The sequence below is a fragment of the Lasiodiplodia theobromae genome (assembly GCF_012971845.1).
Source record: "Lasiodiplodia theobromae strain AM2As chromosome Unknown scaffold_6, whole genome shotgun sequence".
NCBI classification, from domain to species: Eukaryota; Fungi; Ascomycota; class Dothideomycetes; order Botryosphaeriales; family Botryosphaeriaceae; genus Lasiodiplodia; species Lasiodiplodia theobromae.
This window is the reverse complement of record NW_023336552.1, coordinates 241,488-266,117: the sequence shown is the minus strand read 5'-3', so window position 1 is coordinate 266,117 and position 24,630 is coordinate 241,488. Positions and strand designations below refer to the sequence as shown.

Genomic DNA, 24,630 nt, shown 5'->3' with positions numbered 1-24,630 from the left:
TTCGGGCTGTCCTTGGTCTGGTGGTTACGGGCGTATTGGCGTCGGAAGCGACCGAAAGTGTCATGTTAGCGCTGGGTGCTTTCGTTAGCAATGGTACATAGGTGCATGAGGGGTCTGTTTGGGTCAGCGTCTCTTCCGGTGCTCCAAAGGCCCAGGCGTAGGGAATTCACGGTTATCATTAGGAAAATAAATGGAGACGAGACTAAACATCCTTTACGCCTGAGATAGTTGAATACCTGACAGGTCCGAATGTGTGATTGGACATGCGTTCTTCATGTGACAGGTTTCTCGAGGGCTAGCTCCCACGTCAGAGTAGCTCGTTTCATAGCAGAGTTCGGGGCTGTGCTTAAGCATAAAGCGAGGATTCTTGAGAGGAAAGTAGAGCTACTAGGGCCCAATGGTAAGAATCGAGGTTGCTTTTAGCACGCCGAGCGGGGTGGGGCGCGGCGCGGCGGCCGCTGCGCGGAACCCCGGTCGGTTTTTCGCGTGGAGGAGGGCAAGAGCTCAAGTCACTTCGCAGCTGGTCGCCCTCTTCAGCCCGCTTCAACAACCCACAACCAAACACCGCACCGCCCACCTTCCCAACCTCTCCTACACCTACTACTGGGCCGCTTTCCTCGATCGCCATTTCTACCACATAGTACTCTCATAATCGGTCCCGGCCGAACGACACCACCACCATGGTGAGTCCTACCTACTGCCCTCATTTTCTTCCAGCCCGGCCGCGCGCTACTATCTAGCGCGCGTCCCGCAAACGCGCCCGACCCTGCCTTGTTTTCCAAAACATCATGGACAACCCTCCAAAACGCTCTGCGCGCGCACGAACGACGCTGATCATGGCAAAACAACGTAGGCCCGCAATTCGGAGAAGGCGCAATCGATGCTGTTCCGCTTCCGGGCGGCGCAGGCGGCGGACCTGGGCATCCTGGACATCTCGCGCACGCGGCGGCCCAAGCTGATCACGTCCATCGACTCGATCCCGACGTGCGAGAAGTGGCGCGGCCAGGTGCTCAAGGAGATTTCGCGCAAGGTGTCGCGCATCCAGGACGAGAGCTTGTCCGACTACCAGATCCGCGACCTCAACGATGAAATCAACAAGCTCATGCGCGAGAAGCACATGTGGGAGGTGCAGATCAGGAATTTAGGCGGGCCGAATTACATGAGAGGGGGGAGGATGGTAGATGAGGACGGGAAGGAAATACCAGGCGGTGGGAAGGGTTATAGGTATGTGTACTCTTTTCCGGCTGGCATGCGTCGTTGGCTCTTTTTCTCCATGACTGGGCGCGCTGACGGCTGTTTGTTTGCTGTAGGTACTTCGGACGAGCACGTGAACTGCCGGGTGTCAAGGAGCTCTTCGAGGCAGCCAAGGTGCCACCGCAGTCGCAGTCGGTACACGATGGCCCAACACGCGCGGAGTTACGCCGCAACGTTGACGCGTCATACTACGGCTACAACCTGGACGAGGAAGACGGCTCGCTGCTGGCTTACGAAAGGCAGAAGGAGGAAGAGGCGTTCGGAAACCTCATGCAGCAGCCCGACGATCTGGACGTGGACGCGCCGTCAAAGAAGGGCAGGAAGGGTCGTCGTGACGAAGACGAGTGGGTGGAATTACCCGGAGATGCGGGAGATGGCGTAGGCTGGGTACTGCCATCGTTGGATGAGGTGCAGGAAGAGCTGGTCGAGAGGAGGCGCCGCAAGCTGCTGGACAAGCTCGGTGGTTAAAGTTACCAATTTGGGATTGCACTATGGAATCGAAAGAGCAAGACGGCTGGTTGGCATGGGAGGTCATGGCAGCACAGAATGAAAACGGCAGATGATGGGCTCGAATCATCGAGTCGAAGCCGAAATAGGCTTCATGTAATAATATACCCATGAGGCATTATGGAGGGAGAATTCTTCAATGAAGGCCACTGGGCTCTTCAGATAGCATCCATTAGCGTATTAGATTGCACGGTTTCGAGTCAGGCACGTTATCTCGTTGCCAGTTATACAAAGCCTTTCATTGCTGAATGGGCAGCCGTCTCGAAAAGAACATGCCTCCACTATTGTGTCCAAACCCTACAGAGGAAGGGGGTATCAGTCAAAACCATAAACGCCGCATCTTAAACCCCGACCCAGTCCTACCTGTATAATTTTTAGTTTAACCTCCGAAATGCACCGCTTGATCCACGTAAGAACGCCTTTTAACAGTTACGAAATGACCTCAACAGATCACGACTCTGGCTTTATGCGCTTGTCGGCCGGTTCGCCGTTGAACGCGCCCTCGGCACCACCTACTGACTCCCTCTTCCGCTTCTCCTCCCTCATGCGGCGCATGGCCTCCTCCTCCTTCGCTCTCCTTTCACGATCAGCCTGTCGCTTTTTGAAGGCTTCGCGGATCTTCTGCTCGTTCCTAGTCAAATCGTCTTTGGAGACAGCGTCGTCGATACTCTCCAGCACCTTATCGACGGTCGAAATGTGGTTGGCTTCGTGCTTGTCGTCGCGGAAGTGCGGCTTGCCGGCGTCGTCGCGCTTGAAGCGCCAGTTCCCTTCGCTATCCTTGAAGCACTCGATGATGCGGCCGTCCAGCTGCTGGCGGATGGACTTGAGCAGTTCCCATTCCTCATCCGTCACATGTAGCGGAGCGAACACCCGGTAATCGCCTTTGTTGTAGAAGACCATGAGGTCGAAGTTTGGCTTCGCCTCGAAGTCGGGCTCGGGCGGGCCTGCGCCGTTGCCATTGGCGAGGAGCTGCGGGAACTCGCCGAGCCGGAGGCGGAAGTCGACCGTGTTTTCGTGCGCCGGTTTCCATTTGAGGATCTTCTCGTCGGTGCCGAAGATGTAGGGCGTCTCCTTGCAGGTGAATATGAGACCGTCGTTGCCGTGCTTCAGCGACGGGAGCTTGACGTTGAACATCCAGCTCAGAGTATAAGGAAAGGACATTTCCTTGAAGACGAGCTCGAAGGGCAGGAATTGGCGCTCTTCGGGGTGTCTCTTGACGAATAGCTCTTCCCACGGCTTCATCACCATGATTCTGAAATAGCCCAAGCGCTTGTCCAACGGCTTCTCGGTTTGCGATTGGCCATCGATGGCAAGGCAGTCGAAGACCAGGAAGCGCAGCTTCAGGCCGCCGGGCTCTTGGTCATACACCAACTCGCCATCGACAATGGTGCCAGTATGAAAGCTTTGAAAAGATGGATCGTCGTGGCGCGGGAAGTGGAGGTTCGGGACGAAGTAGTAGTCGTTCTTGCGGTCTATGAGGTAATGGATCTCGTTGGGGCCGTCGTTGGTGAAGTACAGCAAGCAGCGGATGCCGTCCGTCTTCTCGCAGAGGTAGTAGTCATGTTCCATGAGCTCGCGCAGGTGCTTGCGCGCGAAGGAGACGGGCTGGGCGCCGGGGAAGTTGGGGTTCTTGCGGCCTAGAAGCTGGGCAACTTCGGCGCGGAACTGTTCGGCGAGGCCTCTGTCGGCTTTGACGCCTGGGATTTCGGGGATGGGCATCGTGAGATGCGCGTCCGATCAGAGCGCGCGTGGTGCGAACAGCGGTACGGGGTATGTGGTTGTGGCTTGATCCTGCGGTAGTGATGGGGTGGTTGCGCCCGCCTCGAGTCAAGCCGGAGCTTCACGTCGACGCGACTCAGAGCCGCGACCAAAGCCGGCGCACGTGACCAGGCGTGTTCATCGTCGCGAAACCGGCGAACGGTTTCCTCCACGGCGCTTCTTTGTCCTCGACGGCACTGATGCAGTTCTCTGCCGGAAAAGGTCACCCGGCCCGCCTCGAGGCGGGAGCGTGGAGTCCCTGAGACCCTGACAGCGCATGCCCTGGGAAAGCCCAACCGGGCAGAACCCGATATGCTGGCAAGAAGAGACGGTGTTCTCCGTCGGAAGGATGTAGCGAATCTAGAAGATAGAACAAAAAAGAAGTCGGAATGCGGCAACATTCCACATTCCATGCGACTGCTTTAGGAAGCATCCATGTAACGCACGGGCCATACGCGGCTGACTGATCAGACAGGCTGACGACCGGTACACAACACCATACGTACTGCAATTCTGAAAATTGCCATCATGTGGGCCTTCCGCTCCGCCCGCGTGGCGGCCGCTTTCCGTCCCGCTGTGGCCGCTCGAAGACCCTCAGCTCTGCCCGCCGTTCGCTATCAGAGCCAGTACTATCGCCGCCGTCCCCAGTACAACAGATTCCAGAAGGTTTGTATGCGAAGTTCGCAGCAAAATGCATCTTCTGACATGAATAGACCGGAAATTTCTTCACTAGATGGGCTGCTCGGCCGACATTCTACTATGAGGTCGGCGGACTCGGTGCTGCCGTCGGTGGCTTCTACGTCTACAATCTCGAGGTCTGAATGTATTTCGAGTTTGTCATACTAAATTGACTAACAGCTTCTAGGTCGTTCCCGTATGTAAAGCCAGAGTGGAAATGAAGCCTGTGAATTCTTTGCGTTAACAGCACTCAGGTTTCCGGCCGCCGGCGGTTCAATGTCGTATCGCCAGAGAGAGAGAAGAGTATGTCTCAGGAAATGTATGCCGAGGTCATGCGGGAGTATCAGGGTAAAATTCTCCCACCTTGGGATCGTCGAGTGCAACTGGTCCAGCGGGTACTTGACCGCCTCATCCCGGCCTCTGGCCTTCACGATGAGAGATGGGAGGTTCATGTCATCGACAGCCCTGAGATGAATGCCTTCGTGATTCCTGGGTAAGTGGATGGTGTGATTCCCCTCTAATGTTCGTCATGCTAAGACTTTTAAAAGTGGGAAAGTGTTTGTCTTCTCGGGAATTCTGCCCATCTGCCGAAACGAAGACGGCCTTGCCGCAGTTCTTGGGCATGAGATTGCCCACAACATTGCCCACCACTCTGCAGAGCGCATGAGTCAAAGCATATTTGTTTTTGCGGCAGCTCTTGCCATCGATATCTTCCTTGGTGGTACTGGCGGCATCACCAGGATGCTCCTTGATCTCACATTCCTGAAGCCGGGCAGTAGGAGCCAAGAGGTGAGGGAAGACATGCACTTCTTTTAACCAGTCTGCTGACTTAGAAATGCGTTAGTCGGAAGCTGATTTCATTGGACTGAGTGAGTATTGGCCTAACCGGATATTTGAAATATGTCTGACACAGGAGCAGTGATGATGGCCCAGAGCTGCTTCAATCCCGAAGAAGCCGCCGCTCTGTGGGCGAGGATGGAGAAAGCTGAGCAAGTTGCTGTTCCTCAATTCATTAGTACACATCCATCGAGCCACAATCGCCAGCAAAAGATTTTGGAATGGTAAGTGTCGTGAAAACAATCTATCGTGCAGCCAAGGCTCATTTCTCTATGCAGGCTCCCGGAGGCTCGAGAGAAGCAAGCTCAGGGCGATTGCGGGGCGATACTCGATTACGGTAAGTCATCTAGATCTAGAGCGGGACGTTTTCTCTAATATGACGTGCAGCGGATGCTTTTCGAAGGAAATTCAGGTCAAGCGCTTGGTAATTCATGCCACATTCAAGGCACAAGATTCCCCGCTCATGGTTTGCTCTCCGACTCTTCGTTCTCATAGATTCTACATATTTTTAAGAAAAGTATTAGTTAATATTTCTAGTACAAGAGCGTTTGCTGTTTTCCGGGGAAGTAATGGAGCATGCCCGGCCCGAGATAACGAGGTCTCCACATCCATAACGGACGAAAATTCGCTGAATAAAAACATGGGAAAGCATTCTGTCAACTTTGCACAACCACCGCCCCGACCGTCAATCCATCTTGTGGGTCATCACTCACCAACGGAGCTTGACTCAACTTCAGCCAACACAGTTTGTCGAAGCTCTGCCTCACCTGCTGGTAATCCCATGCAACAGCAACACACTTTTGCGTTCCGATTTGCTTATTATACGTTGCGCACGCATCCATGCACTCCTCAAAGCTGTCGAGCCGCTGCTTGCTCGCCGACACGATGTCACACGTCTCCGGGCATATGTTGATGCCGCAGAGCTGTAGGAAAGTCAACGAGCCGTTGGTCGTCGTGTAGTATTGCCCTGTTCGCGAAGGACAACCGATCGAGTCTTGATTCGAGGCACTCGGGGAAGCAGAGCCGCTGAGAGTCGTAGTGGAAGAAGATGCATTGGTAGGCGTGGATGCGGTGGAACTATGCGCGAGTATCGAACGGGGCAGGGTCAGTCAAACATCAACATCTTCATCACTGGGAAGTATTCCTTTTGCAACCTCACGGAAGCTTCCTTCCAGAGAGCAAACTTGCGGAATGGCCCCAATATCATCATTCCTGATGGTCCTACGAAGAGAGAAGAGAGAATTGCAACGTACCTTTCTTCTTCCGCCGCTGCCTCACGCGACCCGGACGCCGCTAGCCCTCCCCCAACCCCTCCGCCTATCGCGCCTCCTAGCAGCAACACCAGCAGCAAAATCACAATCCAGAACACGCCAGGCCTCAATCCGCACACCCGCCTCTTCTTCTCTTCCTTCTCCCTCTCCCGCCCCTCCCACTCTCGATACCAACCCGGCTCTTGCGGCGGTGGCGGCCTCTGCTGCTGCTGCTGCTGCTGAAGGAGAGAAGGGGAAGACAGAGAAGCGTGGTAATGCTCCGGCGCCCGCGAGGCCAGCCAATCCGCACGCAGGGAGGATGACTGTGGTGTGTGCGAGCCAGGGGGCGGGAGTGGCGAGTTCGGTGTCGCCCCCGGTTTGGTATCTTCGCCGTTGTCGCCGTCGGTCGCCGTCGAGTTTGTTGGGTAGGGGCCTTCGGGCGGCGTCAGGACTTCGGGATCGGACGAGTGCAGCGTGCGCGGCGTCGCGGGCGGCTGCGGCGTCGTGTGAGGTGTCGTAGGCGGGCCTGATGCTGCCACGAAGGAGGAAGGCGGCGGAGGCGGCGGCGGCGGTGGATAATATGACATTGGGTCGATTTTATTCCGGTATTCTTTTTGTCGTAATCATATATCCCTCGAGGACAAGCGATCTGGAGACGCTTTTGTCTGTGTTGATTGAGCAAGTGGCGGCTGAGGTGTAACGGGGACTCTTTGGGAAAGTGGGAGCGTTGAGCATGCCGGTGATGAATCTCGCTGATGCTGTGTCACCGGAGACCATGCAACGCGATAATTTTCGTAGCTGGGGAGCCGACGTTCTTGTACGCCCTTTTCTTTACTGTTTATCATCCAATTCATACGGCGCCGGGGTAACAGCCAGGCTTATGACAAAGCTATACGCTATGAGTAAGCTTTTTTCTGACTTGGCAATGAATACTCCATCGCTTGGATGAGACACTTGAGTTGGACCGGTCACCAGCAGACGAGACATAGGGATTTTGTATAATGCAAAGATTGATCTGTATAGCCACACGCGTAATATTTACACGCCAGGCGCATTCAGGGCCCTACCAAATTGACTCGCTGGAAGAAAGACGAAACCGCCGACTGCAGCAAGAGTGAAACAAGCATCTGAAACTCCACAGATAAAGCAGGCGCCGTCAAGGCGCGCATGACGTGTGATCCGGAACGCCTGTTCTCCGCTTCGCTGCCCCCGCTATGCAAATCCGACCGTCCGCTGTGGAGGACGAGAGCCCGAGTCCTTCCAAAAGACACACCGCTGTTGCCTAATCAAACAAAATCAATACTTGTCCTTCTTCTTGGAGGATGAAAAGAAGTGATGCTTCTTCTTCTCCTTCTCAGGTCTTCCGCCCGGCGCCGGGCTTCGAGCAGGCGAAGGCGCGCCATTCGGCGGCCTCGAACCACCTGGACCCATATGCATGTTGGCCATCTGTTGGGTTGGGGGCTGGGGTGGGGCCATTTGGCGCAGCTTGTGCAACTGTTCGTGTGGCGGTGGTGCAGGCGGCTTCGGCTCAGGCTCCCTCTCGAACAGATGAGCCGGTGCTTTCGGCGGCGGTTGCTCCATAGGAATGCCGAGACGGCGCTTATCCATAGTCAAGTCACCAACTTGGCGCAGGAAGAGCCCCGGCGTCAGCATGTGCGAGGTGGCGAGGAATATATCGCGTGATGTTGCTTGGCTAAGCTCATAGCAAGAGCGAGATTCGGAGTAGGTCGCACCGCCGGCCATGAAGACAATAATCCGCTGGCGCGGTTCCACAGATGCCATGCGCGACTTCGCCCACGTGGGTTTAGCGGACCGAAGTGAGGAAGCGGCGGCAGCAGCTTCTTGCTGTGCAGCCTGGTCGGCCGCCGCATCCACATGAGGCTTGGTGTAGGGGAAGACATTCTGGTCAAGGGCACCACGCACGTGGTCTTCGAGTAGCCTCTTGAGGTTTGGCTCGAAACGGGACAGTGCGTACTCCTCTTCTGCGCCGGGAGGAGGTTGCTTGGCAGGGAAAAGTGGCGGTGGCGCCGGCTCTTTGTCTTTAAGCGGCTTCTCCACACGGGCGCCGAGAAGGTCAAGGTTCCTCAAGACCTGGGTGTCCTGGGGAGGCAGCGACGCATGTGCTAGTAAAAGATTAAGGTCCGAGGGGAGAAGCCCGTTCTTGTACAAGAGATACAGTGCAATGAGGCGGAGCCTATCGGGAGGGCTAACGTCTTCTTCGTCAAGGATTCGAACAAGTTGATCCGCCATATTCTTCGGTTTACGGTAGTCTTCATCCAGGCCTGTTGCCAAAGACTGCAGGAGAATTAGAATCGTTCATCGGGGTTGATAAGCTTCTACTGACCTGTTCGACCGATGCCACGTCTGGCAACTTGCATTTCTGGAAAAGGTTCATGCACTCCTGTGCCATGCTCAAGTGCAACGAGTAGGCGCCTTTCATCTCCTGGAATTGCGGCAAACCAGCAAGCATGTCTTTGATGGTGTTCAGGTTGGTAGTATCACCATCGTCAGGGTTTGTGAAATGCGGATTGTCGGCCAAGAACCTCCGGAAGTCGTTCATCAATTTCTCGATCGTGTCTTTCATGTGCCTGTGGCGATTTTCGACCCATATTTGGTCCTTTTCTCCTATTTCCATCTCCTTCTCTTCCTCGTCGGCCTCACCCTCGTTGAGAACTGTCTTGTACGTGACCTTGTCGCCATCTTTGATTGGTAGGAGGTCGTGAGCCATGGCCTGATACGTGAATTCGTGAAGCAGAGGCGAGTGAAGGTCCATTGAACGATCCACGATGTACAAGACGCCGCGGGGACGATTCGAGGGCGGAGGCCAGTTCTGGTGGAACTTCTTGTACATGTCTATCTCTTCCTGGACAAATCGTGCCAGGTGCGAGCACAGCACGCTTGCCTCGTGAAGGGGATTCTTCGGCTTGTAGTAGCGGATCGTGGGGTATTCTCCAAGCGACACACACAAAGAAACAATCTACGCGCTGGGTTAGGAGCGGGGAGTTTGGGGTGCTCTTTACTTCAGGATGCGCACCTTCTTAGCCATTTCCTCCAAGTGGCGTCTGACTAGATTGTTGCAAGCGGGGTGGAACAGGATAGGGAAGCTCCATGGATCACGGAACGTGATAAGGTGCGACTCGCGGGGGAAATATTCGATATTAAGGACCCTGAACAGGACGATCTGATCGCGCGCCATTTGCGACTTGTCTATGCGTTCTCGAAGCGGGCCGGGGAGCACTGGGAGGCTGTCAGTCGGGACGTAGGTGGCACAGAGGGGAAAGCGCACGGGAAGTCCAAATCAAGAACGTCTTGCGGTAGCGGTGGCGCTCGAAGTCGGCCATGATGCAGTCGACAATGTGCGGCTGGGGAGAGAGTATGTACACGACATCCATATCCTTGTTCATAGGTCGGCGGTCCGTGATCAACTCGATGTCTGAAGCTCAGTCAGGTGGGGGGTTCGGCGCAGGCGGCGGGGCGAGGGCGGTACTGGTAATGTTCTCGTTCAGAATGTCATCCTCGTTGACAACATTGTCTATGAGCTTGCGGCTCGCCTCGTCCACGACCATCACCTTCCACTGTGTGTTTCATGAGGGGTCAGCCAGAGCAGTGGGCGCGAGGGGCACCGGGACAAACTTCTCCCTTGGCTGTGTTGCGGATCGTGTCGAGAATGACTGCGCGCGAGGGTCAGCAGGGTGCTGGGCAGACAGGTCGCGCGCGGGGCTCTCGCTCACTCTCGCGCTGCGTGTCAATAATGGAGACGCCCATGGCGGGCGACGATGGGCGGAGGCGGCGCTACGACGGGAGCTCACTGGCGGGGCCGGAGCTGTCGCTCGGGGGTGGAGCTCTTGCAGAGGCAGCGGGGGGATGCTGTTCGGCCAGCGGACGCGGCTCTTTGGAGGTCAGGGACGGGGATTGGGCGGCGCTGCTCAGGCACAGGGTAGGTGATTGCGGTGGGCTGGCCAAGATCAAAGGCGGCGGGCCCTGTGGTGCGGCTTTGGGCGCACTGCGGCGGCGGAGCAGCAGCCCGCGGGCCTGCGTCGCAACCAGCCACGGCACCGGCAGCGTTAGCGCCCCGGACGCCGATCGCAACGCCTTCATGACTTCTATCCAAACTTTCTCGCGTCCATCCGGCCGCTCGCTCTCCGCCGCCAGCTTGCTCCTCCCCCGTCCGAGCCTCGCATTGCGCATTGTCATTACAGGACTGCGCCATGCAAGCTCGTTTTCGCCGCCCGGGAGTCTGCGTTTTCTGCTCTTTCGCTCCCAGGCGCATTCCCGTCGCCACACATGCACTTTCACTGCACACCTCAGCGCCGCTATGGCGCCAAAAAGTACACCACACCTAATCTGCAAAGACACCACGCACTGCTAACCCAATTGTCTTCAGACGAGAGTTAAATCTCGACCTGCTGCGGCATTCGAGCCTCTACCGGGCCTGCCAGTCAGACGCGCACCAGGCCACCCATCGAAACGCGGGGATTCGTCAGGCGTTAAACGCGTGGGAGTGGTGGACCGCAGTAACCTACCTCCTACCTACGCCATCAAATTTGCACTCAAGGCCCTCAACGATCTACGCCGCACTGCTACGAAATCTCCAACAATCGCATCCATGGGAGTAGCCGCAGGGGAGGCGCAGGAGCACTGGAGAACCTTCAGTGCGAACATGGCTTCACGCCTTAGGGAGGCTGCGAGAGGAGAGCTGAATCAAGAGGACGAAGAGACGGTAAAACTCGTCTCAAACTTGCAGAAAGCCTTCAAGGATCGTGGCCCGAAAGGCGTAAATCTTCAGCTCGAGAACGCCTTCCTAGGACATCTTGCGTCGACGATATCATTCTCCAAGGACGACTACCAGAACCAGAAAGCTTTGGCCGACCTGCGATACCCTTCCGAGTGGTATCCTGCTACCCGTAAGCTGCAACGGAAAATCATCCTGCACGTTGGTCCTACGAACTCTGGCAAGACATATCATGCGCTGAAGCGCCTGGAGGAGGTGGAATCGGGAACTTATGCAGGACCGCTACGCCTCTTGGCCCATGAGGTATACACTCGTATGAATGCCAAGGGAGTCCCATGCGCGCTTATTACTGGTGAAGAAAGGCGGCGGCCTGGAAGCGAAGAACCCCCAAATCACGTCTCCTGCACCGTTGAGATGATTCCACTCCACATGAAGATGGATGTCTGCGTCATCGATGAAATCCAGATGATTGGTGATCTTGAGCGTGGCTGGGCCTGGACCCAAGCCGTGCTGGGAGTGCGGGCGAAAGAGCTCCATCTCTGCGGTGAAGCAAGGACTGTACCCTTGATCCGCGAACTAGCTGCTTCCATGGGTGATGAAGTCGAAGTTAACCACTACAACCGTTTGACATCTCTGGAAATGGACGACGCGCATGTTGGCCTCGACTTTAAAAAACTCCGCAAGGGGGATTGTATCGTTGCTTTCTCTGTCATGGAAATCCATGCCTTACGCCAACAAATCCAAAAGCAGACAGGCAAGAAGGTTGCTATTGTTTATGGCAGTTTACCTCCTGAGACACGCGCACAACAGGCCAGGCTGTTCAACGATCCTGATAGCGGATATGATGTTCTGGTTGCCAGTGACGCCATCGGCATGGGATTGAATCTGTAAGTTAAGTGTTCTTTTTTTTTTTTTTTTGAAGTAGTAAATAACCTGGCTGACGATGATCAGGAGCATCAAGCGCATCATCTTTGCATCCGTCTATAAATTTAACGGCTTCGAGGAAGTAGCCATTTCGATACCGCATTTGAAGCAGATTGCTGGAAGAGCAGGGCGTTACAAGACGGCACATGAAGCAAATAAAGAGGCCGAGCAGGCTTCGAAGAGCTCCAATACTACCAATATTCCAGTTACTACTCTGGAAGATGTCGCCTCAAAGAATGCTCCCCAGGACCTCGAGAAAGGACAGTTTGAGTTTGCGGAGCCAAAACCCGGGGGCGGCCTGGTAACCACTATTGAAAGATCACACATGACCTTCGTGCGGAAGGCTTTGAACGCAGAACCCGAAGCGATCAAGACAGCAGGTCTATTTCCGCCAGATCCAATCATTGAGCGCTTTGCCAATTATTTCCCCCCGGCAACGCCATTCAGCTACATCCTCCTGCGCCTGCATGACATTTCTCGCATTCACACCCGATTCCACATGTGCGTCTTGAAAGATCAGCTGACCATCGCTGACACTGTCCAGCCCGTTGAAGGCCTTTCAGTCTTGGATAAGGTCACGTTTTGCGCAGCCCCTGCCAATATAAAGACGCGGACGGGCAGAACAGTTCTCTACAATTTGGCAAAGTGTGTGGCAGACCAAAAGAACGGTGACTTGCTGGATATCGAAGGTTTCAATTGGAGCCTTCTAGACCGACCTGTAACCGCCGATCGCAACCATCTTCGGGAACTGGAGGAACTTCACAAATCAATTGTGCTCTACCTTTGGCTGAGTTATCGGTTTAGCGGCGTCTTTTCCACGAGAGCTCTGGCATTCCACGCAAAGAGCGTGGTTGAGGATGCGATAGAAGCGACGCTCAATGAGCTCACGAAGACTCAAATGACGCTCAAGAAGATCCGATCCAGGGAGCGCACGAGAGTGGAGTCAAGGGCAGAGGAGTTCAGCGAAGAATTGCAGAGAGCCGAAGAAGCCGATAAGGAACAACAAGAGAACCAAACGGAGGAAATAGTGGTGCCGGCGGGAAGTCGGTATGAAGAGGCAGACATCCTTGATGGTGCTGAAGATGGTCATGAGGTGGAGCCGACAGATGTCACACACGAGGCGGTGCTCGAAGATGTCGCAGATAAGAGCATGGAGGCTGAACCCGCAATGACACTCAGGAAGGCGGGGCCTCAAGAAGAAGAAGATGACGACGATCGGGACTGGACCCATGATTTGGAGGTCGATGAGGGTAATAGACGGATGAACGAGTCTGTGGATGCAAGAGGAACGGATACGAATACGGCCCCTGGTCCGTAAGGAAGCACCTTTTTTTTTGAACATTCATGGGAAAACTAAAATTTCTGTAAGATATGAAAAGCGATTTTTGAGGTTTAGACGGGCGTAGATGCTGGAAGCAGTGGCGTAGAATCGGACAAGTCTCCACCTTTTCCAACATATTCACGTATGGCATGATCTGCAGCGGTTGATTATTGCATCGCTCAAACACACTTGAGCCCCGAAGGAACGTGTCGTACATTATGAGGGCGAATGGTGATCAGGGCTTGGCAGGGCTGAGTGACGTCGGGCCGGGAGATTGCTGCGCTTCCGGAGGGTGGCTTTGGCCCCAGGGTTTTGTTCGGCCGCGCAGCCGCCATCATCCGCGCCTCGACACACTACCTAGCCAAACCTAATCACCACGCTCAATTCTCGCCCGCCCGCTCTCCAACCTCGACCCTTCGCCTGATAGCAGCGGTCGCATCGGCCGCAAACCCTTTCCATCATGGCCGGCTCCTCGCTGCTGGAGATGCCTCGTCCTTCCGTAAGCGCCCACGCGCGACTACCACCCAGGAGTGACTGACGCCTGCAGACTTTCCTCTACGCCATGTCGCTGCGCACCGGCGTCGAGCTCGTCGTCCTGACGATCCTGGTCAACAAAATCACCGGCTTCTACGGCATCCTGGCTCTCGCGACCGGCTATCACGTTTCGCCGCTACAACTGTCGATGTACATTTACTCCATCATCGCCCTCTTCCTCACCGTTTACTTGGCCCGGTACATCCGCAAGCAGGACCCGCTGCGCTGCCTCGCACTCGCCTGGTTCTACGCCATCGACACTGTGATCAACGCCGCCTACACCGCCGCCTTTGGAATCGCCTGGTTCCTGGTGCTGGCGCAGCACCCACACGGGAGCAAGCCCGATGGGTCGGGCGGCAAGATGATCGGCGACACGTCCGGTTTCACTGACCCGAAGTATAACGTCAGCCAGGTCGACGTCGTGGCCAAACCAGCGGGTGGGCTGACGTCGGGCCAGGAGGCCGTCGCGGTCGGCTCGGGCGACGGCGGCTTCCCGGCGGCTGGCCTAGGTAGCGCTGTATTCCAGAGCGGCAGCGTCATGAGCATCACCATCATTTCTGCGCTCTGGGCTGTCCGCCTCTACTTTGTCGTCATAATGCTCGCATACGCCCGTAACGTCCTGCGCCAGCACATCATGGCGACCTCGGCCTCGCAGTACACGCTGCACACCGGCAACCCGTCCGACGAGCTTGCCGAGAACCCGTTTGCCGAGCACCGCGAAGAGGGCCAGGGCTGGCAGGGCAAGCTGGGCCGCGCCATGGTCTCGGTCGGCCGCGAGTACTGGCTCGGCCGCGACGAGGACGGCGAGTGGATGCGCGGCATGGGCGGCAAGTTCAGGAAGAGCACCAACCTGCAGCCTGCGCCGGGTGTGGGCGAGAGGGAGCGCAGGAGAAGGAGTGGCACCGGTCCGCCAGCCCCTCCGCCTCAGTTGCCTCGCCCGGTTAGCCTCGAGTCGATTCGCGATGCTCATTGAAGAACCCTTCTTCTACTCCTCCAATGCATCTAGATCAAACCGTCTAAGGTCTCCCTTCTGGGGATGATTTTTGAAGAGGGAAAGAGGGGAAAGAGTCGAGAAATGGCGTGTCCGGTTCACGTTTCTGCATCTTGGAAGCATAGCATTGGCATTGGAAATGAAACGGATCACAGCACATAATAATTGTAATGAGGAGGCGAGCATAGACTCTTGATTTCTTGTTTTGGTTACAGCCTCTCGCTTTCTGTCATGATATCCGATGTTCGCTCGTTGCAGTTGTACAGATCGATATACCTATTTTCTGAACAACTCCTTGCCTCGCGCATTCTGCTGTGCTCACATAACGTTGCATCGTATCATGTTCATTCTAACCGCTCAAAATCCCCGCAACGTCGGACAGTGGACCGTCGTTGTCCTTTTCTCTTATTGGACCAGACAATCTCTTCGCCTCGAAGCCATCGACCCTTCTTTCTCCACATTCTTACGCTGTGTTGTCGCCGCCGCCGTCATACCAGTGCTCTTCCAGCGCTCCATCTGAATCCTGATTCACCAGAAGTTATAGTAGTGAAGTTACGCTCTGATCGATATCCGCATGCTAGCCGCCGATCGGGGTCGGGACTCTCTGGTCGAACCGATTTGAGGATCTATCCTAACAGACACCAATCCGGTAGGAATCTCAAGCAGGCAACCCCAGACGTCGACGACGGTTGTTCCTGGTAGCACGCTCAAAACTCCATTTACATCAAACGGTGATCCCAGGGGTACGGTGGCGGTACGACGCTCAATCCTAAGCATCTTCTAGTAACAGTACCGTTCGGGGGGGGATTGCCCCTCTAAAGCAGAGAGTGGCGCGGAAGATCAATCTGTTGCGTGCCGCGAAAGACACTTCATCCAAGCCTAGAATCCAAGTGCCCATGCGAGATTCAGGCGTAATGTCCCCCGGTGAAGCCAAGTCAAGAAAGTGACTTTAAAAAAAAAAGAAAAATAGACCTTTGGTTAACCAGTAGTGGATGGTGGAGCGGGGTTGGAATTACAAGACATCATTGACCGGTTCGCCGCTCTCCGGATCGATGTCGAAGTCGCCGTTGCCGAATAGGCGCATGAGCGCCGGCGGCCACTGCTCAGGTCCGGTCGGTCCATTGGGTCCTCCTGCTGGGGGGATGACTGATGAAGTTCCTTGTACGCTCATGGGATCGACGGGCATCTGCTGCTGGCTGTCCACGGACATGGGCCCGTTGAAATATTGTTGCTTCGGTGCAAATTGCCATGAAGGTGAGTCAAGGCGGATGCTGTCCTGGTTGAAGAGAGCCCACGGGTTTGTTTCTTCGGGATTTTCTGCAGATGCGATGTTGTTTGCGTTCGGGTTGCTTGATGGACTGGTCGGAGGGGTTCGGAGGCGCTGGAGATCTGTTTCGAGGCGAGAGGCTAGTTGATGTCGAAGGCTAGGCGGAGGTTGGCTCGTATTTTTGAGGGTCAAGAGGTGCGATTGGATCAAGCGAAGGTCTAAATTGAGCCGTCAGTTTGTGCTTTCCATAAGTGTGAAGGTTGATGTACCGTCTGATTCACCTGTTCCATCCTCCATTCCTTGGAGGACCAGCAGAGCAGCCCAGGTGATCATCTATAGGAATTTAGCATAAGCCAAATACTCTCAGCGATCAACTTACCACCAGATCCCAGTTGCTCCAGATTCCATGATCGTCGTTGTGCAGTCTGAGTGCAGCACGGGCGGAAAGCAGAAGTTCTTGTCGCTCAGCGGTTGCTACATTCCTAGCAAACATGTTGAAGCCTCTGGCAGGATGATAGATAGATAGCACAAATAGTCGTTGCAGTATATACTGTCGAAACAAGGCAAGATTGGGATTGTCGATTGCAGAAGGACCTATTGCCTATCAGTGGATCAACAGGACACGCAAACCTTCCACACCGCTGGACTTACGCGAAACTCCGCTGTACCTAACAAGCCAGTCATCGAGTTGCCGAGCCCAGTGTTTTATGACGCCAAGATCATTTTCTGTAAATGGCGTGGCTCCTTGCGACGAGCGATCGGCCTCGTTCGAGAAAATGAAAGACCATATCGTTGGGATCCCACGGCCAGTGAAATGAGACAAACCAATGTGCATCATCTGCGTAAGATGGTCGTATGGGTCGCCGCCAGAGGTCTGGAGCTGCAGCAGCGAGGCCAAAGGTGCCTTCCGCGGCAGGATCGGGCAAGACATGTACAGCGAAGCGTGTTCGAGGTCGATAATCTGAAGCCCTCGGAAGAGGCCACACCATTCTCGTGATCTTTCGTCAATATTCATCGGACAATAGTCGAGAAGGATTCTATAGCCAATCGAAATCCAGATGCCAGTCTCTTTGATGTAAGCTTCCGACACCAGTCCGGCGAGGATCAAGCCGAGAACATCCTGGAACCCTCGTTGCTCATCAGTGAGGTTTTCGTCTTTGAATGGTTCATTCTGGCGGGGAGATGGCACAGATAGGTCGGCGATAGCGCTACATGTTAGGACAAAGTAATGCGGTGCCAAGGAAGCAATATCTGAGATGGGGTGATGGAGGGCAGACACGTAGAGCACGGATGCAAGAAGAAGCGGCGTAGGTGATGAGAACGTCTGCTTCTTGGACAGGAAGTGGAGTCCCGGGACATTGTCATGGAATCTATGCGCAGGTTAGACAAAATATGGCAGAGACCGAGCAGAAATGTGACTCACGACGTCCATAGCTGCTTCATGACAGAAGGCGCCCAAATTGTGTCATTCTGGGGCTGCCTAGCCAAGCACCTCAACTGAGCAACGGCCGGTTTAAGTCCGCTAAACTCTGGATCTTCGTCATCCTCAAGAGAAAGGATGCCTGACGGGCCGGCGTCTGTTTGGCTACCCGGTGAAGGGTGGGCTATTTTAGAAGATGGGCGGATGCCGAGAAGAGCCTCGATGACTTCAAGGCGTCCGAGCACCGAGCCGGGATCTGCGCTGGTGGGTCTTTTATTTTGCTCCGACCTCACGTCAACGGGTTCTCTGATGATGGCGGCCTTGCAGGTCTCAGTCTAGAGCACAGTGGACGGGTGGAGGCAGTGGGCGTACATTTGCGCGCGGCTTGAAAATGCAGTCGATTTTCTGAACGCGACAGCGTCTACATACACTTGAGCCTGGTTCGAGCTGGCATTTCATCTAAATATCTGGTCAGACAGGTTGGAGGCACACGGGCGATCAAGGCCGACCTTCTGACGGCGACAGTTGACTGTGGGATGTGCCAGTTAGCACGGGCGCGCACTGGCGGGATGCTCTTGGCTTGTTGTGCCGGCTTACCGCATGCTTTGGTGGGCTTAGGCCCAATGATGATGCTCTCCTGCGGTTTGGAGGCCATATTAACTTACGATTGGAAGGACGAGGGCCATGGTGTCGTGCCACAAGAAGCGCGGTAGACGCGCAGCGCGGGGGCGATCTCGGCAGCCGCACCTTCCCGTCCAGCCCGCGCGCCATTTCCTATTGCCGGCCTGGCCACGACTTTTGTCGCCACCCCTGCCTCAACTCTCAAATCTCGCCCCTTGCGTGAGCTATTGAAGACGAGTCAAGTGTTCTGACTGTCCACCATCATAGCTCACAGGCGGCCACATCTTCTCAATGAGTCTGTAGGTGTACAATGGGCAGAAGCTGCCATATCCGTCCGGCTGAAAAACATCTGGCCGATCTCGCATTTAGAGCTACAAGGGGTTGTGCACAAAGTGGAGAATGCTGGCTGCGGCTTCCCGCATTCTTTGAGCTTAAATTCGGTCCCATTCTCAGTTGCTCTGAGTCGAGTCTCCCCGGAGTTTGTCCACGCGGTGCGGATCCACTGTGCGACAGCCAGCTTGTACAACATGTACACGACAAGATCAACCAACCCTTGTCCGGCTGCTCTCTCCGTCGGATACATTCACCGGGACTCGCTCCCAAAAGAATCAGAATCAATGGCAATATTAATATCTCCAGACTGATGAGTACACGGCGATGAGATGGCACCCCCGGCCTTATCGGGGCCCATCTCCGGGTTGTCCGTACATTGCCGACTCTCACCATCGCGTCTCTCTTCGGTGGAAGTATGTCCGATATGCAGCCACGTTCGCCGTGCCTGGGGGGGATTCTAAGGGTCCCGCGCTACATCTTTTGATTTGCTCTGAGGTCCGACTGTCTTTGGACACTTCCATGACCCCTTTACACTCTTTCTACACTCCGCAGCCATCACGTCGACTTGGCAATGGGGGCCAAGTCTTCGAGGATAGCGAGGAGACCTGCTGTCGTCGAGGCAAGGCGTATTGCTGCCGAGTTCAATGTGTCCGCTGAAGATGTGCGGAAAACGGTAACGCATTTCGTGCAGCAGATGGGTACAAATCAATCCCTTCAATTTCTGACGAATGAGAAGCTGACATTGCCTCAAGAGGATGGACTTGCCAAAGATGGAGACACCATGATACCGTCATTTGTTACCGCCCTGCCCACTGGAACCGAAAAGGTACTCGTGATCCGCTTTCGATCCACCACCTGCCATGCGCATTGCTAAAGACTGGAATCCCATTAGGGCGTTTGTCTGGCTGTGGATATCGGAGGAACCAATTGTCGCGTCTGCAGCGTTGAGCTTCACGGAAACCGCACCTTTTCCATTAAGCAAACGAAGGCCACTATCCCCCAGAATCTAAGGATTGGGAGTACATCTGCAGACCTTTTTTCTTTCATTGCTCGCGAAGTGGAAGCGTTTCTGAAGAAGCACTACAGCAAGAGATATGATGCACACAAAGCGCGGGGGCGCGACAGTCCAGTCGTTGAGAGTGAATCCATGCAGATGGATCACCTTCCTCTTGGCTTCACTTTCAGCTTTACCTTCCAGCAGGTCGCCATTGATAAAGGCATCATGGCCCGATGGGATAAAGGCTTCGACATTCCGGATACCATAGGAAAGGACGTCTGTGCACTTTTGCAGGAACAGATCGACAAGCTAGGTATTCCTGTTCGTGTCACTGCGCTTGCAAATGATACTGTTGGAACGTTGATGGCACGATCTTACACCTCTTTGGGAGACGGATCATCCATACTCGGCGCGGTCTTTGGGACTGGTACCAATGGGGCTTACGTTGAAAAACGGGAGAACGTTACGAGACTTGGTCTTTCAGATGAGCAAGCGAATGACATGATTGTCAACACGGAGTGGGGTTCGTTTGACGAAAGTTTGACGGTCCTGCCGGAGACGCCGTATGACAAGAAGCTTGACGAAGTCGATATCCACCCAGGAGAGCAAATGCTTGAGAAACGCGTCAGTGGAATGTACCTAGGAGAGCTCTTTCGACTTGCTCTCCTTAGCGTCTTGGAGAAGTCAGAACTTGGTTTTCTCAAGAGCTCCTCGAAGGGTCGCCTTTCCAAGGATTCTCCGTTATTCAAGCCCTACGGACTGGACACGAGCATCATGAGCACCATCGAAGCGGACGAAACTACCTTGCTGTCAGTAACCCGACGTTGTCTCGAAAAGGAGTTTGGTCTTGCACGAGCTTCCATAGAGGATGCGGCCGTTGCCAAGATTATCGCTGAGGCCATCGGGCGGCGGGCGGCTCGTTTGAGCGGTGCTGCTATTGCTGCTGTCGTTGTCAAGACTGGCCGGCTCAATGACTCGTCTGGAAAGGCAAATTACCTGGATGTGGGAGTAGAGGGTTCCTTGGTGGAACACTATCCTGGATTCGAAGAAAACATTCGCGATGCACTGCGAGATGTTCCGCAAATTGGGCTCGAGGGTGAGAGACGCATTCGTATTGGCCTTGCCCGGGACGGAAGTGGAGTGGGTGCAGCACTTATCGCCATGGTTGCCGATAAGCAAAGGGCACAGGCAGTAAAGGCTGGTGCGAATGGTGGGCTCGACGCGACGGGAAAGGGCCTTGAGGTTGTGGAAGAGAGGAAATTATCAGCTGCAGACACTGGCCCTGCGTCAGAGCAATTAGTTTCTGCGGTTTGAGGTACTTGACTTGCCCGTCTTCTTCTCTTAACTCGAGTGAAAAGGGATACTTTGAGCGTCTTGGTAAAATCATTCACATGGCGTGCCGTTATGCATATTTCGAGCTTCTCTTCTACATGGGTATTCTTCTGACTTCGTCAATGGTCCAATACTTGCGCATGTTCTCCGCACCCAGTTCCTTGACCTCCTCGTCTAGATGTTGCCACAAGACTTTGCCGAAAGAGTCTAAGATCTCCTTCATCTTATCCATCCTGAGCTCATTCTCGCCGCGTCTGCACTCCTCAAGATACTGTTCCAGCTTCTCCAGCCCCTTGTGGATCTGCTTATGCTGAGTCAAAAGCTCTAGCTCTTTGCGAAAAGCAGGCATCTTTTTGGCCAAGATGGGGAAAATGTGGCGCTCCTCGATATTATGGTGTATGTCCAGGTGGTGGCAGAAGTCGAGACCGAGCCCAATGAACTGTCGAATGGACATGCCCGAGGGACGCTTGTTATTTTCACAAGCCGTATACATGATCGTCCAAGAATTACGGAAGTTGTTGTGCTTGCAAAGTGTCAGTGTGAGGGTCAAGGCTGATCCCCGCATGCATGTATGTACTCACGAACATGTCCATGTGTTCGGCCAAACGATTGTATTGCCTGAACTCGTGCGCGCTCAATTTGGGGAGTTCTGGCTCCGCTGGCTTTGGAGCGTCCGCTGGCGTCGCATTGCCTGCCTGTACGTCTCCCATGGCTGAAGAGTTGGAGGAATGATATGTATGTTTTCTGGAGAGACTAGGAAGGAGACACTGGGGGCGCAGAGCGTGGGGTAGAAAAAGGCGACGCAGGGGCGCGCACCGCAACATGGGAGCCAACGGGGAGAGCCATTACAAAAGCATCGAAGGGTCGGGGCCGGGCTTTGAAATCAGTGGGCTCCTGTGGACTGCCTGTGGCTGCCCCCGAACGGCATCCCGCCCACGCTCGGCAGTGCGAAGCGCCGCAGATCCCGCCACCAGCGAGGGAAGTCGGCGCTTCCTACCTCCGATGCTCAAGCGCCGAGGCCGCAACCGCAGCAGGGCAAATATTATATCGTAGCCGCTTCTCAGTCCAAAAATCCCTGACAAGGGGCCACTACTTTTGCAGAGCCTCGACCCCTCCCACCCCGCGCAGATCGGTCATCCATCTCAGTGCTCTAAATTTTCCAAAATCTCTCCCCTCCATATCTTATCACCACATCACCAGATCTTGAGCCCTGTTTTCTTTTTACCCAGTCTCTTTCCAGCCACTTCCTGATCCCAATCACAAAATTTACACCTATGGCGCCTGCTGCTGTCGATACCACCGCCGTTGGCGACAACGGCGCTCCCGATGCGACCGTCCTTGCGCTGCGCAAGACGCTCGTGAATGAGGCAGAGCCTTTGGCGCGTCGGTTCCGCGCTCTCTTCTCGCTCAAGTACCTGGCGTGCCAGGCCCCGGCAACGGCGCAGACGCTGCAAGCCATCGACGCTATCGCCGCCGGCTTTAGCTCCTCGTCGGCGCTGCTTAAGCACGAGCTGGCCTACTGTCTCGGTCAGTCGCGCAACCCACACGCCGTGTCATACCTGCGCCATGTGCTCGAGGATAAGCAGGAGGACGCCATGTGCCGCCACGAGGCCGCTGAGGCCTTGGGCGCCCTTGGCTACGAGGAGAGCCTGGACCTGCTCCGCCGCCTGAGGGACGCGCCCGATGAGCTCGACGTCATCACCGAGACCTGCGACATTGCCGTCGCTAGGATTGAGTGGGAGCACTCCAAGGAGAGGGAGGCTGAAAAGCTCAAGCAGAGGTATGGTGGTGTTATGTCATGAATGGTCATGCGATCTTTTTTTGAGCTAAACGAGCTTGCTAGCGACTTCACATCCATTGATCCTGCCCCTCCGATGCCGCAGGACTCCCAGCAGCCCTCCATCGAGGAGCTGGAGAAGGCCTACTTGGACACCAAGCTGCCTCTGTTCAAGCGCTACCGCGCCATGTTCGCCCTCCGCGACCTGGCCTCGCCGCCCGACCTCCCCACTGCGGTCCCCGCTGTCAATGCCCTTGCCAAGGGCCTGAGCGACTCTTCTGCCCTGTTCCGTCATGAGGTTGCCTTCGTCTTTGGCCAGCTGTGTCACCCAGCATCGATTCCTGCTTTGACCGCTTGCTTGAGCGACACCAACGAGGCCGGCATGGTCCGCCACGAGGCTGCTGAGGCTCTTGGCAGCCTAGGTGATGAGGAGGGTGTTGAGGATACCTTGAGGAAGTTTGTGAACGACCCCGAGCAGGTCGTTAGGGACAGCATCATTGTCGCGCTCGACATGGCCGAGTTTGAGAAGAGCGGCCAGGTTGAGTACGCCATTGTTCCTGGCAAGGAGGAGGAAGTGGTTGCCTGAGGTAATTTTGAGCCCGAGACTTTGCATTGGCGTTTATGGACAGGCGGTTTAGAGGGAAAAAAAGTGCTCCACGGAGGGGTATATTGTTGGATGATCCGAGTGCAAAACACCGTATATATACGAAGCATGATACCAAAGTATGAGCCAAAAATGGAAAGAGGGTTCGTTTAGTTGTTCGTGTTCCATCTGCAACCACGTCAGCATGCATATTACCACATGAACGTGGACCGGAGAGCCGTACTTGTGACCACACTCGCAGGTGTAGAAGACCGTGCTTCCCTCATCTGCACTACGCAGCTGCTGAGTGTAATATCTGACTTCTTCCCTGCCACACTTCTCGCACGTCTGCCTGATCGTGGCATCCGTCTGCATATCGTCCTCGGTGAGGGTCTGCAGCTCTGAGCGCTTGTCGCGGAGCGAAGATGGAAACGACGACGGCTTCGACTGGGTCACGATTGTCTTCGCGGCGGTGTCTGCAAGCCATGTGAGCTCATGCAATCATGTGCGCGCAAAAGCGCGGCGCATGTAGCGAAGTGAAAGAGCAAGGGAAGAAGCGAATGAGGCTGGCGACGGGCGAGGTGAGGCAAGTCAGAGCTGGCGCGGCGAAAGACGCTGGTGATCTTTCGGCGGCAGAAGTGAGGCGCGGGAAAGCGAGCAAAAAAATGTCGCCCGGGAACTCTCAAGGCATCGAACGGGGTGTGGGGAATCGTACCTTTGCAGGAAGCGCCGCAGACATCGCAGACCAAAGTGACCTTCGAGTCGCCGGAGCTGCCGTCAAGAAGGTTACCGCAGTCGGTGCAAAAGACCAGCGAACCAATTGCCGACATGATGGATCAAGGAGCTTGTGAGAAGAAGAGCAAGAGCCGCGTCCGGAGTATCTGGGAAGAAAGCAAGCTGTTCGAGGGGGCAGCGAAAAAGTCTCGGGCGGCGTTGGAGATGGCCGGCGGAGATCTTGAGGATTTTCCCCGACGACAGGGATTTCACGCGCACGATTTAGTGGTGGCCTGTTTTGCTGCGGCGGGGGAGCGGTCTACCGGCAACGGGCGTGTCTCAGCCCTACGAGCTCTAGTCGCGCGTTCGCGTTGGATGGTTCACCAGGGCCATCTCCATCTAACTCCGCAGCCTACCACGCCTGAGTGCCGGCTCCGGAGACCCTTCGCGCCATCCCGCACACCTCGCTGCTTCTCCGTTCCGCTCTCGCCTTCCAAATGGCCATACCTTGCGAGTCGTAGCCAGCAGCACCCCCCCACCACCTTCGCGCCGCGCCGACCACACCTCCGCCGCACCTCCGATGCATTTGTCTCGCAACGCCCAGCTCCACCGCGAATGAACTACGTTAGCACCGGGCGAGACCTCTCCCCTTCGGCGGCCCACTAGCGACCCCTGATCCGGTGCTGTTTCTTCGATAATCGCGTCGGCCGCCGTACAAGACAGAGATGGATCCCGCGAGTGGTGCCGTGAACGGCGCTGGCGCAAATGGGCCAGCAAATGGACCATGGCCTCCGAGTAAT

General features: G+C 55.3%; 11 protein-coding genes across 11 annotated transcripts; 6 read left to right on the top strand and 5 right to left on the bottom strand.

The window, feature by feature from the left end:
• Positions 1-680: 680 nt before the first annotated feature.
• LTHEOB_2338 (Isy1-like splicing) lies at positions 681-1,722 on the top strand (the record flags this gene model as incomplete). Its single annotated transcript, XM_035511139.1, has 3 exons — positions 681-683; positions 854-1,224; positions 1,311-1,722. 3 exons carry the CDS (start codon positions 681-683, stop codon positions 1,720-1,722), a joined length of 786 nt encoding a protein of 261 aa, XP_035364047.1.
• A 489-nt stretch (positions 1,723-2,211) lies between these two features.
• Positions 2,212-3,480, bottom strand: LTHEOB_2337 (mRNA capping enzyme; the record flags this gene model as incomplete). The annotated part of the gene is made up of 1 exon (XM_035511138.1): positions 2,212-3,480. The coding sequence occupies one exon, from the start codon at positions 3,478-3,480 to the stop codon at positions 2,212-2,214; it is 1,269 nt and encodes a 422-aa protein (XP_035364046.1).
• Positions 3,481-4,047: 567 nt separating this feature from the next.
• On the top strand, positions 4,048-5,462 carry LTHEOB_2336 (Peptidase M48; the record flags this gene model as incomplete). The annotated part of the gene is made up of 9 exons (XM_035511137.1): positions 4,048-4,185; positions 4,233-4,334; positions 4,385-4,393; positions 4,452-4,690; positions 4,746-4,986; positions 5,042-5,066; positions 5,117-5,258; positions 5,313-5,371; positions 5,422-5,462. The coding sequence occupies 9 exons, from the start codon at positions 4,048-4,050 to the stop codon at positions 5,460-5,462; spliced, it is 996 nt and encodes a 331-aa protein (XP_035364045.1).
• A 2,118-nt stretch (positions 5,463-7,580) lies between these two features.
• LTHEOB_2335 (Sec1-like protein) lies at positions 7,581-10,049 on the bottom strand (the record flags this gene model as incomplete). The annotated part of the gene is made up of 7 exons (XM_035511136.1): positions 7,581-8,579; positions 8,629-9,261; positions 9,319-9,521; positions 9,571-9,717; positions 9,772-9,859; positions 9,918-9,955; positions 10,016-10,049. The coding sequence occupies 7 exons, from the start codon at positions 10,047-10,049 to the stop codon at positions 7,581-7,583; spliced, it is 2,142 nt and encodes a 713-aa protein (XP_035364044.1).
• An 841-nt stretch (positions 10,050-10,890) lies between these two features.
• Positions 10,891-13,258, top strand: LTHEOB_2334 (Helicase; the record flags this gene model as incomplete). Its single annotated transcript, XM_035511135.1, has 2 exons — positions 10,891-11,903; positions 11,968-13,258. The coding sequence occupies 2 exons, from the start codon at positions 10,891-10,893 to the stop codon at positions 13,256-13,258; spliced, it is 2,304 nt and encodes a 767-aa protein (XP_035364043.1).
• Positions 13,259-13,721: 463 nt separating this feature from the next.
• On the top strand, positions 13,722-14,768 carry LTHEOB_2333 (ATP-dependent rna helicase suv3; the record flags this gene model as incomplete). Its single annotated transcript, XM_035511134.1, has 2 exons — positions 13,722-13,760; positions 13,809-14,768. 2 exons carry the CDS (start codon positions 13,722-13,724, stop codon positions 14,766-14,768), a joined length of 999 nt encoding a protein of 332 aa, XP_035364042.1.
• A 1,030-nt stretch (positions 14,769-15,798) lies between these two features.
• On the bottom strand, positions 15,799-18,128 carry LTHEOB_2332 (Protein prib; the record flags this gene model as incomplete). The annotated part of the gene is made up of 8 exons (XM_035511133.1): positions 15,799-16,271; positions 16,335-16,386; positions 16,433-16,527; positions 16,705-17,423; positions 17,477-17,808; positions 17,903-17,932; positions 17,983-18,002; positions 18,071-18,128. 8 exons carry the CDS (start codon positions 18,126-18,128, stop codon positions 15,799-15,801), a joined length of 1,779 nt encoding a protein of 592 aa, XP_035364041.1.
• Positions 18,129-18,998: 870 nt separating this feature from the next.
• LTHEOB_2331 (Hexokinase) lies at positions 18,999-20,738 on the top strand (the record flags this gene model as incomplete). The annotated part of the gene is made up of 3 exons (XM_035511132.1): positions 18,999-19,125; positions 19,180-19,253; positions 19,320-20,738. 3 exons carry the CDS (start codon positions 18,999-19,001, stop codon positions 20,736-20,738), a joined length of 1,620 nt encoding a protein of 539 aa, XP_035364040.1.
• Positions 20,739-20,850: 112 nt separating this feature from the next.
• LTHEOB_2330 (DNA polymerase kappa) lies at positions 20,851-21,466 on the bottom strand (the record flags this gene model as incomplete). Its single annotated transcript, XM_035511131.1, has 2 exons — positions 20,851-21,279; positions 21,338-21,466. The coding sequence occupies 2 exons, from the start codon at positions 21,464-21,466 to the stop codon at positions 20,851-20,853; spliced, it is 558 nt and encodes a 185-aa protein (XP_035364039.1).
• Positions 21,467-22,030: 564 nt separating this feature from the next.
• LTHEOB_2329 (Heat repeat protein) lies at positions 22,031-23,119 on the top strand (the record flags this gene model as incomplete). Its single annotated transcript, XM_035511129.1, has 2 exons — positions 22,031-22,536; positions 22,600-23,119. The coding sequence occupies 2 exons, from the start codon at positions 22,031-22,033 to the stop codon at positions 23,117-23,119; spliced, it is 1,026 nt and encodes a 341-aa protein (XP_035364038.1).
• A 167-nt stretch (positions 23,120-23,286) lies between these two features.
• LTHEOB_2328 (DNA-directed RNA polymerase i polypeptide) lies at positions 23,287-23,946 on the bottom strand (the record flags this gene model as incomplete). Its single annotated transcript, XM_035511128.1, has 3 exons — positions 23,287-23,305; positions 23,361-23,592; positions 23,832-23,946. 3 exons carry the CDS (start codon positions 23,944-23,946, stop codon positions 23,287-23,289), a joined length of 366 nt encoding a protein of 121 aa, XP_035364037.1.
• Positions 23,947-24,630: the final 684 nt, after the last annotated feature.